We start from the raw sequence: 17,515 nt of genomic DNA, 5'->3' as shown, positions 1-17,515 counted from the left end.
GATTAAGGCTGAAATCCACCCGTATCGGGCAGCGATCAGTCCTACGTGTAAGTGTGGGTTTATATTTGAATTTGGTTAATTAGTGGAAAATGAGGGTGGGTAAGGAATAGGATATAGTTTAAATAAATAGAAAGGAGGTCCAAAAGATAGAATGGTCCACATTCACAACCACAATCCACGTTTATTTGGGTTATGTAAGTAAGTAGAGCAACGTATTAATTTTAGCCGACACAGAATTGGGGGGTTAGGGGGCATTTGTGGTGTGCTTTAATATGTAGTTGGATCTTGCTTGTGTGGTTGTCTTCTAGGGTACCTTTTTCTCTCTGGGTACGAAATAACACCTTTTAGCCTTAGGATATCTACTAGACTACTAACTAAGACCCCCCTTTTTTTTTAAGCCAACCCTAATATGTAATACCTTAATCCATTCCTAAAGGAATCCTATAGTCTTTTTTTATTTTAAGAGCTCTTTTGGCCTACTGATTTTGTAGGTTAAATATACGTTTTTAAACAAAATTGCAAAAACTATTATGTTTTCCAACTATTGACAATGGGATGCTTTTTTTTTTAAATGATTTTAATGGCGAACTACAATTTTACTAAATCCTTAAAACGTAAGTTTAACGCATTTTTTTTTTTTGGATAAAATTGTAAATTGGACAAAATAACATTGAAATACAAGCTAACAGCAGTATGCCACTCTTTTCTTTTCCTTTTTTTGTTTATCTTTTAAACATTTTAGGGTATGCTTAGAATTATGATTCTAAATCGTAAAAAATGAATTTATCTGGGATTGCGTTTTTTAAAAATTGTAATTTAAAATGTAAAAATTTAATTTTTCAAATTGCAGGTAAATAGGTATTTTTTTTGAAAACAAACTGCAATTTTAAAAATCAAATACTTGACTATGTTTTTAAAAATTAACATTTTAAATTATTATTATTATTTTTTTAAACGTAAACCCGAACATACTCTTTAAAAAAGAGTTAAAAAAAATTCAAAATATATAGTGGTTTATTGAGAGCAACTCTAGTGACTAGTGGGGTTGATTTGATACATTTTTACTATACAATCATATATCTGCCTCTATCAGGGAATTATTTTCAATAATTGGGAAGAAATCAGCACAACTTAATTACCTTTTTGTCGCGTGGAAGACAGGATTTTGGAGGGAGAAGGGTGTCTTTTTCCATTGCATAGTCGGTGTTTCTGTTTGATTGAAAAGAAAAAAAAACACACGTGTCGTTTCATGTTTTGTAATGTCATAGAAGCTCTTGTGCTAGCGTCACGGTGCACATGTTTTGTTATAAATATGAAAGCGATGAGGCAGGGATATCTTTTTCATGAGTGGGCACTGACATTGTAGATTGTCCTTTCTAATTAAACAAATAGAATACTCCATTGCCCAACTTGTATTTCCAACATTTAAACCCTAAACCAGAAGATTTTGGTCCCCTTTTTTTTTTTTTTTTTTTTTTTTAATTTTTAATTTTTATTTTAATTTCAAATATTGCATGTAACCACAATCCTACCCTTCAGCATTACGGCATTTCTATTTTATTATAATATTTTTTTTATTAAATTGATGTGAAATGTTACTTTTTACACTTATTTATAGTTTTTTTTTTGTTTTTTTTTAAGTAATGGACATGTGAAGCCGTTTAATAAAACACGCAATGTTAGTTGGTGTGAAATGAGTATAATAAACGAGTGTGAAGAGTAGCATTATTCTTAAATTTAATTGTTTAGTAATTAACGTGATAGATGCCATTAGACTTACAAACTGACGTGGCACTTCAAGTGGCACAACTATGCCATCTACAATTAAATTTAAACCTATATTTGAATTGAAGATGAGATACTCCTAAAATTCTTCCTAATCAGATATATTTCATATCTAAAAGAGATTTACAATAAGTTCTTTCAAAATTTATTATTTGTCCATTTAGTGTCAGATATAATAAGTGTCATATAGATTGCCACCCCAATTTATAATAAAGAGTGGTGTTAGCCTATTAGGGACACTACAATTTTTTTTTTTAGGGGAATCTTTCATATTCATTAATTGAAAAAAGATTAAGAGCATAAAACCCTTACATTAGAGAGCATAAAGCTTTGATAAATCATAACCAAAGCTATGAAGTTACAATATCATAGGTAGACAAACATAAAATTTTACAATTAAGTCCTATCTATGATTTCAACATTCGCTAACCCATATCCAAACTTCAGTTATAGAACATATCTGCTCTAAGCAGACTCAATTTAATACATAGGTAGCCCATATTTTCAACTTTTCTTTTCCCGGCCATAAGAGCAAAACCCTCACACCAAAATTAGTCCTCCTCGACCCAAAGGCCAGGGCAAAATTCTTCATCCCAAAGATCGTTCATAAAAGCAGATCTAAGGAGAAGTCAAACCTTTATTAAAATAATAATAATAATAATAATAAATCAGCAAACATCTACAACAACCAAGGAAAGGGAGGCGAAAAGCCTAATTGATTATGGGGAGGCGAAGAGCGGCGCAGCACAGTGGAGGGTGGACAGAGGCAATGCACCATAAGTAAAGGGATGACCGAAACAACTGAATTAGTCGAAAAAACCAAAAAAAAAAAAAAAAAAAAAGAACTGAAAAAAGAAAGAAAAAAACAAGAATGTAAGGGGGAGGAAAGAAGAGGGGGGAGGGGAAGAGGAAGAGGAGGGGAGCAAGGTCTGGTTTTCTCTCTCTAGGTTTACTTAAGGTTTGTTATTGGCGACACTACAAGGTTATTTACAAATTTATGTCGTAGACTATAATTGATTAAATAATTAAGCAAAAAATATAACTCATTAATTTCTCTTAGTTATTTCATAAATTATAAATTGCCACATCGTTTTTTTATTTTTTATTTTTTATTTATAATAAAAATCATAATAACCCTAACAAAACTTTGTTAAAACTTTTTTTTTTCAAAGAATCCAAGGGGGAGGAGGGGACAGAAGAGAACAAGAACAAGGAAAAGCAAAGAAGATTCATTCTTAAAACTAACTTTCAATTTATGTTTTATCTTTTTATATTCATGCATGGGTCAAACCCGAATCAATTCCAAGTGGGCTGGCTGGCTCCCACTCACAGTTTTGGAATAGGATTAAGATCTCTGCATAATCTTCTATTTTATTTTTTATGCCAATATTACAAACTAATCTCTGTGCAAATCACTCTCATTATATAAATGTGTACAGTAATCTTTTATATTTATTTTCCTCTGAAGAAATAATAAGATTATTATAACCAATTAAGTATTGAGATAGAAAGAGAGGTCCAACAATATATCTCCAGCTCAGGCAAATGATTAATTATAGGGTAAATTAGGTCACTGTGGAACATTTTTTGGACAGTCCAATATCACCTTCAGGCTTCAGGGAAGACAGATATGAAAATAATTGACAAGACCCATGCATGAACAACTGGAAAAACGACCAATACAGACATTTATAGTCTTCCTGCACCATTATTGTTTAATCTTTTATATGGCAAAAGGTCACTCACCTCCGGGGTGTCACTTCGTAGATTACTTATCACTTGAAGACAAACTTTAGACCCGTGCAAGATATTCTTAACATAAATCGAGTATAACTCGACTTTGCTATACGCGTGATTCTAAAGAATTATTTGCAGGGTAAAAAATTTAAATTCTGTACAACTCTATATTGTGAGAGTTGCTGTAAAGAAAAGCACTATTATTTTTTTTTTTTATCTTTTATATGGCGAAAGGTCACTCACCCAGATAGTATCACTTCGTCGACTACTTATCTTTGCAAGACAAACTTCAAACCCATGCAAGATACCCCCTACATAGGTCGATTAAAACTCAACATCACTATGAATATGATCTCATAGAATTATTTGCATTCAAAAAAATTTTGATTCCACACAACTTTTTACTATGAGAGTAGCCGTAAAGAAAAGAACCATTATTCTTTAATCTTTTATATGGCAAAAGGTCACTTACTCAGACAATGTCACTTCGTCGACTACTTATATCTACAAGACAAACTTCGAACCCGTGCAAGATACCCCCTACATAGATCGAGTAAAACTCGACTTCACCACGACCGTGATTCCAAAGAATTATTTGCACTCAAAGAAATTCCAATTCCATACAATTTTGCCTTGAAAGAAAAGCAAAGGTGGGTTTTTAGGGGGAAGGGGGATTCTACCAATATATAGGGATACTTTCTTTCCTTCCCCCTGTCCCAAGTTATTTCCAGAAAACAAAAAAAAAAAGAAAAAAAAAAAAAGAAAAAAACTTTTTAAATGGCAGTGGTATATAATATTGTTTAGGGCCTGAATTTAAATACCATGAAAGGCAAACTATAGGAACTATATATTATATTTGTGCATGTCTTATTGTTGGCTTGTAGCATTATAAATGATGGGGCTGTATCAAAAGATGCGTACAAGATTAAGATTAAAATACCATCTTATTTAACAACCTAAGAAAAATACCAACTATTTTAAAAATATTAGTCAAACTATAATTAGGGCTTCTTAAAATTACTTATAAATTTTAAGAAATTAAAGCAAGATTTAACCCTTTATAATTTACCTACTCAATGTATGAGTTGTTACCATTTAATTCTTTTGGAAATACAATATTTTGTCTTATTTTGAAATGTCCAAATAAGGAGAGAATTTTTTTTTTGATCCAAGAGAAGTGGAGCCAATGAGGACAAATAGAAGGGTAAGAGCAAAAGAAACCAAGTGTCAATCTAATTTCTACTTAAGCCACCAAATAATAATCCATTCAGAAAGTATTAAATTGTTATTATGATGAGCAATTTGGATGGATTACATATAATATTATCTAGTAATGCTAGGTACCATATTTTTATCCTTCTAAAATTCCATAAAGTTGATGTGGCTTTTAAAATCACCATTAAATTTTAGATGAATCATATTTAAATTTTGATCTAATGGTGATTTTGAACACATCAGCTTTAGAAGGATTTTAGAAAGATAAAAGATGGTACCTAGCATTACTTAATATTGCCACCCCCTTTTAACTATATAAAAATAATAATAATAATAAATTGAGAAAGTTGCCAGAGACCCAAATATTAGTAATGATTAATTACTGATAGTAAATGGGACCAACCCTTATAGGTGTAATTTAAATATATGCTTAAAAATAAAGAAATAAATCTATGCTGCTAAAGCCATCAAGATCCTCTTGACGACCAATCACAACATCATATTCCATATGGCTTGTAATAATTACCCCTCCAATACTTTCTTTATAAAGTACTCATCTTTCTTTTTTAAGGTACCCATCTTCACTTTTCTTCTTTCACTTGGGGTCAGCACCTTTCCAACGCATTTATGTTCTTAACCACCATGACCTAATTTCGTTTATTTAAAATTAACGGTTCAAAATAGAGAAATGGTAGGGATTAATAAGTTTTATTATATTTGAATATTTGATTCATATTTTACTACAAGTTTAATAAATCAATTATTAGATTTGTAGAGTTTACTATTGACTTATGTGAAGTTTATATAAGTTCACAAATATAATGTTTGATTTATAAGATGAAATGAGCACAAATATAGAGAATTATATTGACCCTTGACATTTTTTTTTCAAAATATACAGTACACACAAAAATAAATAAAGATGTGGCAATTGTCAAACAAGTCACAATAGTAGCGGTTACAGTAGCCGAACCAATTCTTTGATTATTGGGTTGGGTCGACCACCCCTTTTGGCTATTCTTAGAGTCTGTTTGGGTGTACGTTTAAGGTGCCTAAAAGTGCATTTAACACTCAAAAAGTTCGTTTGAAGAAAAATTCCCTCATTTATACTTTAGCCCCTCATGATGGGAATTTCTGATTCCATCCTTGTTATGTTGGCCTGAATAGGTAGAATATTCAAAGTAAGAGCATCTCGTGTAGTTGTTCTAAAGGCCTGTTTGAGTGTGTTCGAGGGGCCTAAAAATGTGTTTAACACTCAAAAAGTTCGTTTGAAAAAAAATATATCCGTTAGGTAAAAAAAAAAAAAAATTGAAACATCTTTTAAGAATTCAAAAAGCTAAAAAATAGCCAAAGCACGCTTTTGGCAAAAACTTTATTTTAAAGCTTATGCCAAAAAATGACTTTTTAATTTAAAAGCTCTATTTCTCAAACATTCCCTCAGTCCCATGGTGCAAGCCGCCTTTCCTTTCTCTTAGATCTTTGGTGTTTTGGGGTCCAAATTATAATTATTAGGAATTACCATGTGAATTTCCTTGAAAGACCCTGGATCACAATTTATTTATTTATTTTTTTGACATGGGATCACAATGTAATATGTATGCACTTTGTATGGGCAAAACTGTCATGTCCCAACATTTATTTGTGCCCAAATATACTTGTTACCAAATTTGTTGTTTTCCTACTGAAAAGTTACTGTGGTTTCTTTACCAAAGGGAAAAAAAAAAAAAAAAAGTTAGTCGACAATATATGAAAGCGAAAGACATTTGTACCCTTATCTGACTTACTTTTTTTGCCTAAAAAAAAAGCGTTAGTATGGGCCACTTGGCAAAAAGAGGGTATAATGGGGCATTGATGTGGGGCCCTGAAAGCGCTGTCTCTTTAACTTTTATTTATTTTTATTTAATATTTTTGGGCAAGGGTATTCTTTATTTAAACCTTAGAATTGGAATTATGCCTTCTCTCTGTCTCTCTCTGAGCTCCCGACAGAGTAAATGCCCAAAGAATATTCTCAATTCTATACGAGTTATTTACACCACTCTGTAAAAAAAGTACTTATACTGTTATTTACAACTAAATTAAAATTTTTTTGTTGGTTCTATCCCAGAAAAAGAAAAGGAAAATGTATGGTTATGGGGGGTTTTATTATAGTAATCAGCCACCATTTTCTTCCATTCCTGGCAAAGAATTGGGTCAACACTAAGCTGCTGAAACACTTGCCTAGATTTTCAGTAAAAGCATGTAGAAGCGTTTACTTAAGAGTCAACAAAAGGCTCCACTCTATACCATCTTACTTGCTCAGGTCAAGGTAGCATTTGTTTGTTAATGGAAGTAGCAGAAAAAGGTGGCATGAATATATGTTAGTGAAGTTTTTACTTAATTCCTTGGTAAAAGCAGATTTGAGATTTCTTAAGAACAAAGGGAAAAATATATAATCTGAAATGGTAAAACTTTGTGGGGGGAGTTAAATGGAGTGGCCGTGCTTGTCTGGATTGCTTGACAAATACCCCCACATGGTGTTGGGGGTCTTACAGCCGCAGATACTTTCCCTCATAATGTGGCTTTCCCATGTTTAAGAGTGAGCACCTCTGAAACCTTGTGACTTGTGCGAGTACGAAGAATCGCTTGCGCTTGCCTAACTCCTCCCCTGTTGGGTTTTCTTTCTTTCTTTTATCTTGCCACATTGTGGGTGGAATGGGAGAGCGTTGAAGTGAATTCCTTCAGCTTTTTTCTTGGTTTTCTTGGTTGTTTCTGAACTGGGTTTTGCTCAGTTCTTGATTTTGAGATCTGGGTTATGGGAGTTTCTTAAAGATTTTGTGGGTTTTGTGTTTGTGTGTAGTTTTCAGCTTGTGAGGTTGTTCAAAGCCTCTTTGGATACTGGAAATGGCTCCAAGATTGGATTTTTCCAACTGGTGGGCAAAAGATACCCGGACGGGAAACCCGGTGGTAGTGACAATGGAGAACCCCAACTTCTCCGTCGTGGAGATTGACGGTCCAGATGCTGCGTTCCGGCCGGTGGAGAAAAGCCGCGGCAGGAATGCCAGGCAGGTCACCTGGGTCTTGCTTCTCAAGGCCAATCGTGCTGTCGGTTGCGTCGCCTGGCTCGCCACCGCCCTCTGGGCATTGCTCGGAGCCATCAAGAAGAGGCTGATTCACAGGCAAGGTGTGAAGATGGCGAGTGAGAAGTTGGGGAAGGGGAAATTGATTTTCAGAGTCATTAGAGCGTTCCTATTCACTGCCTTGGCCATCCTGTTCTTTGAGGTTGCTGCCTACTTGCAAGGCTGGCATTATTTTGAGAATCCCAGTTTGCACATTCCTCGGACTTCTGATTTGCAAGGCTTCCTCCACACTGTTTATGTTGCTTGGTTGACATTCCGGGCTGATTACATTGCTCCCCCAATTCAAGCACTCTCTAACTTCTGTGTTGTTCTCTTTCTTATCCAATCCGTGGACCGTATGGTACTTTGCTTAGGTTGCTTCTGGATAAAATACAAGAAGATTAAGCCCAGGATTGAGGGGGATCCCTTCAAGTCGGATGATGTGGAGGGTGCGGGCTATGAGCATCCCATGGTTCTTGTTCAAATTCCAATGTGTAATGAGAGGGAGGTACGACACTGAACTTTTTTTCTTCTCTACTTTCTTATTTTCATGTTACCTTTTTGTGCAATTCTCTAGATTGGTTTGTAAGGGCTTCTAACTAGTGGAAAATTCGGGATATTGAACTTATTTTGTTTTAGTGTCTAGGAATTATATTCTATTCAGGAACAGATTGCAAAATTTGCGGAGCCTGTATGACATTACCAAATTTGAAAACTTTTGAGAATAAGAATTGGAAAAGAATAAAAAAAAGATGGCAAAAGTTTTATCCTTATTGATTTAGATAGAATTAAGGGATTTATAATGTTCGGGGGTAGTTTGCATGTTACAGGTACATGCTCTTAGAAGTACGTACTTATACCAAAAAAAAAAAATAAAAAAAAATAAAAAAAAAAGGAGAAAAAAAGACTATCAGAAAAAATTCAGCACTACCTGCAGCATTTGAAGTATTATGTCACAATGTTCAGATCTGTTATTTTTTAGTTAGTGGAATTGAAGAAGTTACCCTTATAGGTGATATATCAAATGAGGACATTTGAAATTAGTTCAAATCAGTGAATTAAATGCAACGAATCTGTACATTCTTTTGGTGGATTTTTCTTGATGTTGATAAGGTTTTCTGTACTGGCCTCACACAGGTCTATGAGCAGTCTATCTCTGCAGTGTGCCAACTTGATTGGCCAAAGGACCGTTTTCTGATTCAAGTTCTTGACGATTCTGATGATGAGAGTATTCAATGTTTAATTAAGGCAGAGGTTTCAAAATGGAATCAAAAAGGCATCAACATAATCTATCGGCATCGCTTGGTTAGAACTGGTTACAAAGCTGGGAATCTCAAGTCTGCAATGGGCTGTGATTATGTTAAGAGTTACGAGTTTGTTGCGATTTTTGACGCAGATTTCCAGCCTAATCCAGATTTTCTTAACCAAACTGTGCTGCATTTCAAGGTGGGAAAATAATTATACACTTTAGGTGAAATTCATGGTCAAAGTACTCTTCAGGAATTTAATCTGTATGTCTCTCTTGCCTTGTTTACAGGACAATCCTGAACTAGCTTTGGTTCAGGCTAGATGGGCTTTTGTGAACAAGGATGAGAACTTGTTGACTCGTCTCCAAAACATTAATCTGTGTTTCCACTTTGAGGTGGAACAGCAGGTTAATGGGGTATTCCTTAATTTCTTTGGTTTCAATGGAACTGCTGGTGTCTGGAGAATTAAAGCCCTGGAGGAGTCTGGAGGCTGGCTTGAAAGGACAACTGTAGAGGATATGGATATAGCTGTCCGAGCCCATCTCAATGGTTGGAAGTTCATCTTCCTTAATGACGTAAAGGTAGTAATATGTTAAGATTGTAGATTTAGGTGAAGAGGCGCATGAAATTGAACCTTTTTCCCCCTTTTTTTATCCTGAGAACTTGTGTCCAGCTTGAATGTATGTACATTTCCAGGTCCTTTGTGAAGTTCCCGAGTCATATGAAGCGTACAGGAAGCAGCAGCATCGCTGGCATTCTGGTCCAATGCAACTTTTTAGATTGTGTCTTCCAGCAATTATAACTTCTAAGGTACCTCTAATAATGCTCAACCTCAAATATCACCGCATGCTAATTCCTTGTAATACGTAGTAAAAGGCCTTGAATTGCAGCTATTAATTACTTATAATGTGAACTAAAATACTAAAAAACTGTTTGATACTGCAGATATCGGCATGCAAGAAAGCAAACATGATACTGCTATTCTTTCTGTTGAGGAAACTTATCCTTCCCTTTTATTCCTTCACATTGTTCTGCGTAATTCTTCCTTTAACCATGTTTGTCCCAGAGGCTGAGCTTCCTGTGTGGGTCATTTGTTATGTGCCTGTTTTTATGTCGTTCCTCAACATTCTTCCAGCCCCTAAATCCTTCCCCTTCATTGTTCCTTACCTACTATTTGAGAACACCATGTCTGTTACAAAATTCAATGCAATGGTATCTGGACTGTTCCAGTTGGGTAGCTCTTATGAGTGGGTTGTCACCAAGAAGGCCGGTAGGTCATCAGAATCCGATTTACTGGCTGCTGCTGAAAGGGAATCGAAAACAATGACTCAACCACAGATCTATAGAGGAGCTTCTGAGAGCGAGCTTTCTGAGTTGAACCAAATTAAGGAACAGAAAGAAGCGGTTCGAGTTCCTCTTAAGAAAGTTAACAAGATATATAGGAAGGAGCTTGCTCTGGCATTCCTTTTGCTCACGGCTTCTGTGAGAAGCCTGTTATCTGCACAAGGAGTCCACTTCTACTTCCTGCTTTTCCAAGGGGTGACCTTCCTTCTTGTGGGTCTTGATCTAATTGGGGAGCAGATGAGCTAATAATGAAGGGGACCAAGACAAAGGAGGAGAAATAAAAACCATTCTTCTGATTCGATACAGTCAATTTGCATTTTAGCAGCACTGATCCGTGTGGGCAGCGCAGGCGAGGAAGTTTGATCCTTTGGCATCTGGGGATTAAGGGGTAACCCTTAATTCAATAAAATGAATTTGTTGTATTCCTCATTCGATTCAAGTAATCGATAGGGGGATTTCTCTGTTTTACCGATCACTCTCCATACGATATTCATGATTTTCAGTTTTCCTCATTCCATAGGGCATTGGTCATTGTAATCTTCCATAGTTATTGAATTGTTGTTTGTTATGGGTAGGAATAGTATTAGAATACTCTATTTTCTTTAATTTTATTATAGTTGACATCAACTCTTGCTTGTGCGTGATTTGGCATCTCCTAATCAAGCCATAGTGTATTTGTACTTTGTAGAATGCAAGAGGTTGAGTAGAGTCTAAGGATGAGATTGCTCCATGCTTTCTGGTTTATACTTGCATAGATTTTTTTTTTTCTTCTTCAATGAGTGAACCTTGTAAAACATCATCTTTCTGTACATTTATTATGGTTTATTTAAAGTAATGAATAATTTCTCCTTGCCTCTCTCTCTCTCTCTCACACACACACACGCACCTCCTTTTTTGCTTTTCTATTACTGTTTTGTTTCTTCTGCAGTTTGCTTATGTTGCCGCTTGTATGCATGCACGTGCGGCAGTTTGTAGGTGCAATCTAGATGAAAAAAGTGTCGGCAGGCAAAATGGGTGTGAAAAACAGGCTTGGCTTTATGGTATCTAGGGGTGGCTGAAGTTTTTGGTGCATATCTTTACATTTGTTCAATTATAGGGTTTGCATAATTACTAGGCCCAAGATCTTTTGTAGGGCATATGTTGATTCTGGCTTTTGTAGATGGTGCTTCTGGTTGGCAATGTGATCAAGTACCAGTGTACTCATTTCCTTGACCATCCATTTATGGGTCCACTCCAATTTGTCATGGACTTGCCAATCAACAAAAACTTTGATTTGACAATCCCACTGTTATACCCCCTGGCATCTCATATTCACTTTGGAAATACCTAAGCTGCACCAAGCTTGGTGCAAGTGGGTTAGGGTAGGGTTATATTAATTCAGGTAGGTTGAAGATTACCCAATTACTGTCACATGTAAAGCTATCTAAGAAAATTTTGAGAAAATTATACTCTTAACATTAAACCCTAAATTGATGTCATTTTGTAGAGATACTTTCAAATTTAGGATATTTCAAGTCAATTTTGCATGTGAGTCCCAACTTTTTGTCTATTTTTAATGCCAGAATCAAACAAATGATATATATATTGCAATGAAGCGATAGTTTGAACGGATCAAATATTAGAAATTGACGTTTGGAGATTTTTTACAAAAGAAAAAGAAAGTGTCAAATTAGGAGATTAAGTTTAATTCTCCAGAAAGTTTCAATGAATCTTTACATATCTTGGGTGAATTCATGATGGGCGTGTATGTTACATCTATGTAAATGGATGATAACGTTGTGATTGAAATAAAAGTTTATTTCGAAAAAGACACTTCAATTCACATTTTGCCTTGATAAAACATCTAAATTCTAAAATGAGGCAACATCAAACTACTTTTCTTCTACAAAAGCAACTTCGAAGGGGTTCACATACTTGAGTATTTGAGTATTGATGCAGTGTAAGATCATGATAGGCTAGAAACACAGCAAGTAGAAGGGATAAATATTCCTAAGATCATGAGACTATCAACAAATCAAAGAAATCTTTTCCAAACAATAGATACTATCTAGGATTTGAAGGAAAATAAAGGAAAAAACTTAACTCTGAGTACTTTTATTGAAGAAAACCAAATAATAATCAAAAGTTACGTTCTTAGGGTTATAAGCATGTATTTATAGCCCTAACACATCTAAACCTAATAGAAAGCATAATTAAAGTCGGTTTTGTGAATCTACGCTGGCCGTTTGGATAGGATATAATTCTTATTGAAGAAAACCAAATAATAATCAAAAGCTACGTTCTCAGGGTTATAAGCATGTATTTATAGCCCTAACACATTTAAACCTAATAGAAAGCATAATTAAAGTTGGTTTTGTGAATCTACGGTGGCCGCCCGGATGGGACATAACTCCGTTTGGACGGTCAAAGGAAAAAAGCAGTAAATAACAATAACATAACATAGGCGTCCGGATGGGCTCCAGACGAGGGCTTCAAACAAGGCTCTCAAGTTTGGCTTTGTTTGGACGTGCGTCAGACGAGGTTCTCGGGTTGGGCCTCGTTAGAATGTGTGTTAGACGAGCTTCAAACGAAGCTCTCGGGTTCACTCTTGTCCCGACGGATGCTCTCCTCATCCGGACGGGCTTCAGCCTCTGTGCGCGTTTGTGATTTTGTCTTGATCTTCCTTGGCATGACTCCTCTCGGCATCTCCACACTTGCATCTGCTTGGGTCTTCCTCATGTAAACCCAAGCACTCTGATCTACATCAAATATCCACGTGTCCTAGCAATCGACCAAGCCTTATTTTCCATTCAAACATAGCGACGCCACAACCCCTGTTGCTCCACCGAATGCCACCTTTGAACCTATTCTTCCGTCAAAAGCAAACTAAGGTAAAAGGGTTGTAATACCCAAAGTATTTACTTATAGTGACCCAAATAATTAACTAAGCTTAGGTAGCTTAGTTAGAGGGTTAATTTGGGTTTTGGGTCACTAGGTACAATTGTAGGGCAATTTTGAGCATTTCAAACTTTTTGACTGTACGTACTCCCAATAGTATCGTATGTACGCTTTTGTCTTTAGTGAAGACGTACGTAGGGGGACCATTGTACATACGCCTGCAAATAGTACGAGGACGTACGTAGGGGGACCACCTAGACGTACGCTGACTCTTGCATAACCCCAGGATAATGCCCGAACGTACGACGCATCCTTTAATCCACTGGGGAAATAGTACTGTACGTACGTTGCAGTAGTACCGTACGTACGCTACTTTTCAGAATCACCTGTAGCGCCCTCAGCTTTTTCTTACATATAAATACCCCTTACCCCTCGCCCTCTCATGCTCATTTTCGCCCCAGGCTCTCTGAAATCCCCTATGTGAGTGTTCTCGTGAGTTTGAGAGTTTTGTGAAAAATGAGAAGTGGTTTCTTGAAGGCCTTACCTCTAGGAGGTAACCTTCTACGCTTAAGTTTCTCTCTAGTTGTTATACTACTTTTCTAGACTAGCTTAGTTGTTGGTTTGAGTTTCTAACTAGGTTAAGCTTTAATCTTGATTGGGGTTGAGTTAGTGTTTCATCCTTGTTAAATGTTTTTCCTTGTGCATGGAGGCTTTATTTTGAGGTAGGGAGTCTTAAAAATCCTTTCGGGTAGTTTTAGAACATGTTGGGAGGATAGGAGGACGTTGGGAACAAATGAGGTTCTACCTGAACCTTATGAGCGGACGTACGGCCACGAGACCGGACGTACGAGCCTTTTGGGCGGACGTATGGCCACGGACCTGGACGTACGGTCAGAAGCTTTCCAGTAAATGCCATTTTTACCAATCGTCCAATAGCTCCTGTTTTCACGTTCTAGGTTTATCTTAGTTGGACTTAGGACTAATAGAAGGTTTTCCACAGATTGGGAGAACCTAGAACGTGTGGAGGGATACTCAGAGACTTTCTTCAACCCAGGTGAGTTTTAACTCACATTATGCTCGCCATTTATTTTCCCGCATTTCACGATTATTTTGTGTACCAAAACATGCATATTTACAACTCTCACGATATACTCCTTGTTGCACATGAACTGTACCTTTTTATGAAAATGTTCTACTTAACAAAGATAACGACATTGAGATTTGTAAAAGCATGCATGTAAAATACGGATAAGACTAATTGCATCGTATGACATGGTATACCGGTACGTACATGATAACGGCCATGAGCTTACTATACATGTTAACTTTAAGGTCAAATGTGTGTGTGATATATGGGCCTTGGATCCAATGCTTGTTTCGTGACTGGCACATATTTATATTATGAGGTATTGTGTTTACTCGGTTATATGAATGTGTGGTTGTTTTAGTTACTACTCTCTATTCCTATAGTTTAAAAGTCTTTCGCCGAGGTCTTTCGTATATGAGAGGTTATGATCCCTGAGTCTTGTCCCGTTGAGGGATGGGGCTGGGAGATGAATCATGGGGTCGATTACCAATTAATTGATTTTTCCATCAAGGTCGTTATAGTTGGTATCAGAGCCTTATGCTCTAAAGGACTATAGGATAAAAGAAATGAAAGCTTATGCAATGATTACACTAGAGTATAAGCTAGATAGTTGCTAGGACTTAGTTTCTAGGTTGGTTGCTCGGTTCTAATCGAGTTGGTTCTAACTTTGCTCTTCGTTGTAGAGAATGCTACCACGAAGGAACCCAACAACCAGGCCTAATACCCTAGAAATTGGGAATGCTGAAGACGATGTTTATCTAAAACCAGTGGACATTCCAATCTATGAAGCAGCGCCCCCGAAAATGGATCAATTGATGGATGCGATTGGCCGGTTGGTGTTGGCTTTAGATCATGGTAGGGTCGCAAGGCAACTAGCTGCAGGACCCGGTTGTTCTCTAAAGGACTTCTGTAGTCATCATTCGGACAATTTTGATGGAAGGGGTGATCATATCAATGCGGAGAGCCGGCTGAATGATATAGAGGAACTGTTGACTACTAGTGGGTGCACCAATGAGCAGAAGGTGGCTTACACTACTTATAAGCTAACTATGGAAGCTAAACTCTAGTGGTAAGACATGAAGATCGTGCTTGTCGCTGATTTAGGTTTAGAGACTGCCATTACTTGGGACATCTTTAAGCACGAGTTCAATCGACACTTATTTCCTAGAGTCGTGCAGGAGGCGAAGGCACTAGAATTCTTGGACTTGGCCCAGGGAAGTATGTAGGTGATTGAGTACGCAGCTAAGTTTCTTCAGCTGTCAAGGTTCGGCGTGTACCTCATTTCGAATGAGAAGAAGAAGGAAAAGAAGTTTGAATGGGGTCTAAAGACCCGTATTCAAACCATGATGACCTGCTTTGATATCTGTGATTTCTCCCAGTTGGTGGATCAGGCTTTGATCTATGAACAGAGTTTGAAGGAGAATGCATTGGAATATGTGGATCAGAAGAGGAAGGCTCAAGGACCTAGTACTTTGGCAGGAGGAGTTGGGCTAGCTAAGAGGATGGAAGTGGGGAGTTAGCCACCTCAGAGGCCACAATGACGTGCCTCGAATACCCTTCAGGCTCAGTAGCAGAAGAGTCAGATGCCTGAACTATCCAGAAGGGTAATAGGGTTCATTGGGGCCTTGTAAGATGGCAACCGGGACTTGTTATTAGTGCAGCCAATTTGGTCACTCCAGCAAGGACTGTGTAGGCAAAGGGAATGCCCAGAAGCCTTTGGCTCCAACATAGGTCAACTCACTGATTCCGGGAGAGACAGAAGGAGGATCAAAAGTAGTGATAAGTATCGTCTCTATACTTGGATTTGAGGCTTCAGTTTTGTTTGATTCAGGGGCTACCCACTCTTTCGTATCTATCTTGTTTGTAAAATTGTCTAGACTCGTAGTACGAACTTTGGAAACTGATCTTGCTATAACTACCCCCGTAGGCAAAACTGTAATTTGTAAGCATGCAATTTGTGGATGCTCTGTAAGCATCTGCAGAAGAATACTTCCCGCAAACTTAGTTGTTCTCCATATGAATAATTATGATGTTATTCTCGAGATGGATTGGCTGGCAAAGCATTTGGCGGTTATCAACTGTGCTTGGAAGCAAGTTACGCTCAGGCCATGGGGAGAAGGAGAAGTTACGTACGTTGGATTGCGGTTGAGGTCTTTACCTCCCATTAATTCGGCCGTTTGGGCCAGGAAGCTCATTCTTAGAGGAGGGCAAGCGTTTTTGGAGTTCGTGATTACCCCTATGAAGGAAGGGAAGGACCTGTAGGATATCGTTGTAGTGCGGGATTATCCAGATGTCTTTTCAACAAACTATTTTGAATTTTCGCCATACAGGGAGTGGAATTTGGAATTGAGTGCGTGCCAGGCACTAATCCTATATCGAAGGCACCATCTTGGATGACACCATCAGAGTTGAAGGAGTTAAAGGAACTACTTCAGGAGTTGTTGGATAAAGGGTTCATTCGCCCTAGCTCATCACCATGGGGAGTGCCAATGTTGTTCGTGAAAAAGAAGGACGGGTCGATGAGGATGTACATCGACTACCATGAATTGAACAAGGTGACGATTAAGAACAAGTATCATTTGCCAAGGATTGACGACCTGTTGGATCAACTGCAAGGAGTGCGTGTGTTCTCTAAGATTGACCTGGGTTCAGGCTATCTTCAAGTGAGAGTGAAGGAAGAAGACATTTCTAAGACAGCCTTCAAAACTCGTTATGGACATTTTGAGTTTTTAGTTGTCTTTTGGACTAAATAAGGTGCCAGCTATCTTCATGGATACAATGAATAGAGTATTTCATGATTATCTGGATCAGTTCACCGTGGTTTCATTGATGATATCCTGATCTACTCCAAGATGTCGGAGGAGCACGAGGAGCATCTACGGAAGGCATCATAGAGGCTTCAAAGAGAGTAGCTCTATGCTAAACTCGAGAAGTGCGAGTTTTGGCTGGAGAACGTGTCTTTCCATGGACACGAGATTTCTGGTGATGGTGTAGCAGTGGACCCGGAGAAGGGCAATGTGGTAGTGGAATGGACCAAGCCGACCAACGTGTTTGAGATTTAAAGTTTCTTAGGACTTGCTAGTTATTACTAACGTTTCATTGAGGGTTTCTCAAAGCTGTCGGGACCA

At 37.3% G+C, this 17,515-nt stretch overlaps 1 protein-coding gene across 2 annotated transcripts; it reads left to right on the top strand.

The window, feature by feature from the left end:
* Positions 1-6,927: 6,927 nt before the first annotated feature.
* Positions 6,928-11,283, top strand: CSLC5 (Cellulose-synthase-like C5). Of its 2 annotated transcripts, none has more exons than XM_088510567.1 (6): positions 6,928-7,312; positions 7,574-8,340; positions 8,970-9,278; positions 9,370-9,660; positions 9,776-9,889; positions 10,025-11,283. In XM_088510567.1, the coding sequence occupies exons 2-6, from the start codon at positions 7,618-7,620 to the stop codon at positions 10,667-10,669; spliced, it is 2,082 nt and encodes a 693-aa protein (XP_088366693.1). In that variant the 5' UTR covers positions 6,928-7,312; positions 7,574-7,617; the 3' UTR covers positions 10,670-11,283. The 2 variants fall into 2 exon arrangements, with proteins under 2 accessions (XP_088366693.1, XP_088366694.1); XM_088510568.1 differs by lacking the exon at positions 6,928-7,312 and adding an exon at positions 7,324-7,345.
* Positions 11,284-17,515: the final 6,232 nt, after the last annotated feature.

This window comes from Corylus avellana, chromosome 9 (genome assembly GCF_965113065.1).
Source record: "Corylus avellana chromosome 9, dhCorAvel1.hap1.2, whole genome shotgun sequence".
Taxonomy (NCBI): Eukaryota; Viridiplantae; Streptophyta; class Magnoliopsida; order Fagales; family Betulaceae; genus Corylus; species Corylus avellana.
Note: the sequence above shows the minus strand (reverse complement) of the source record. Positions and strands in the feature narration are given on the sequence as shown.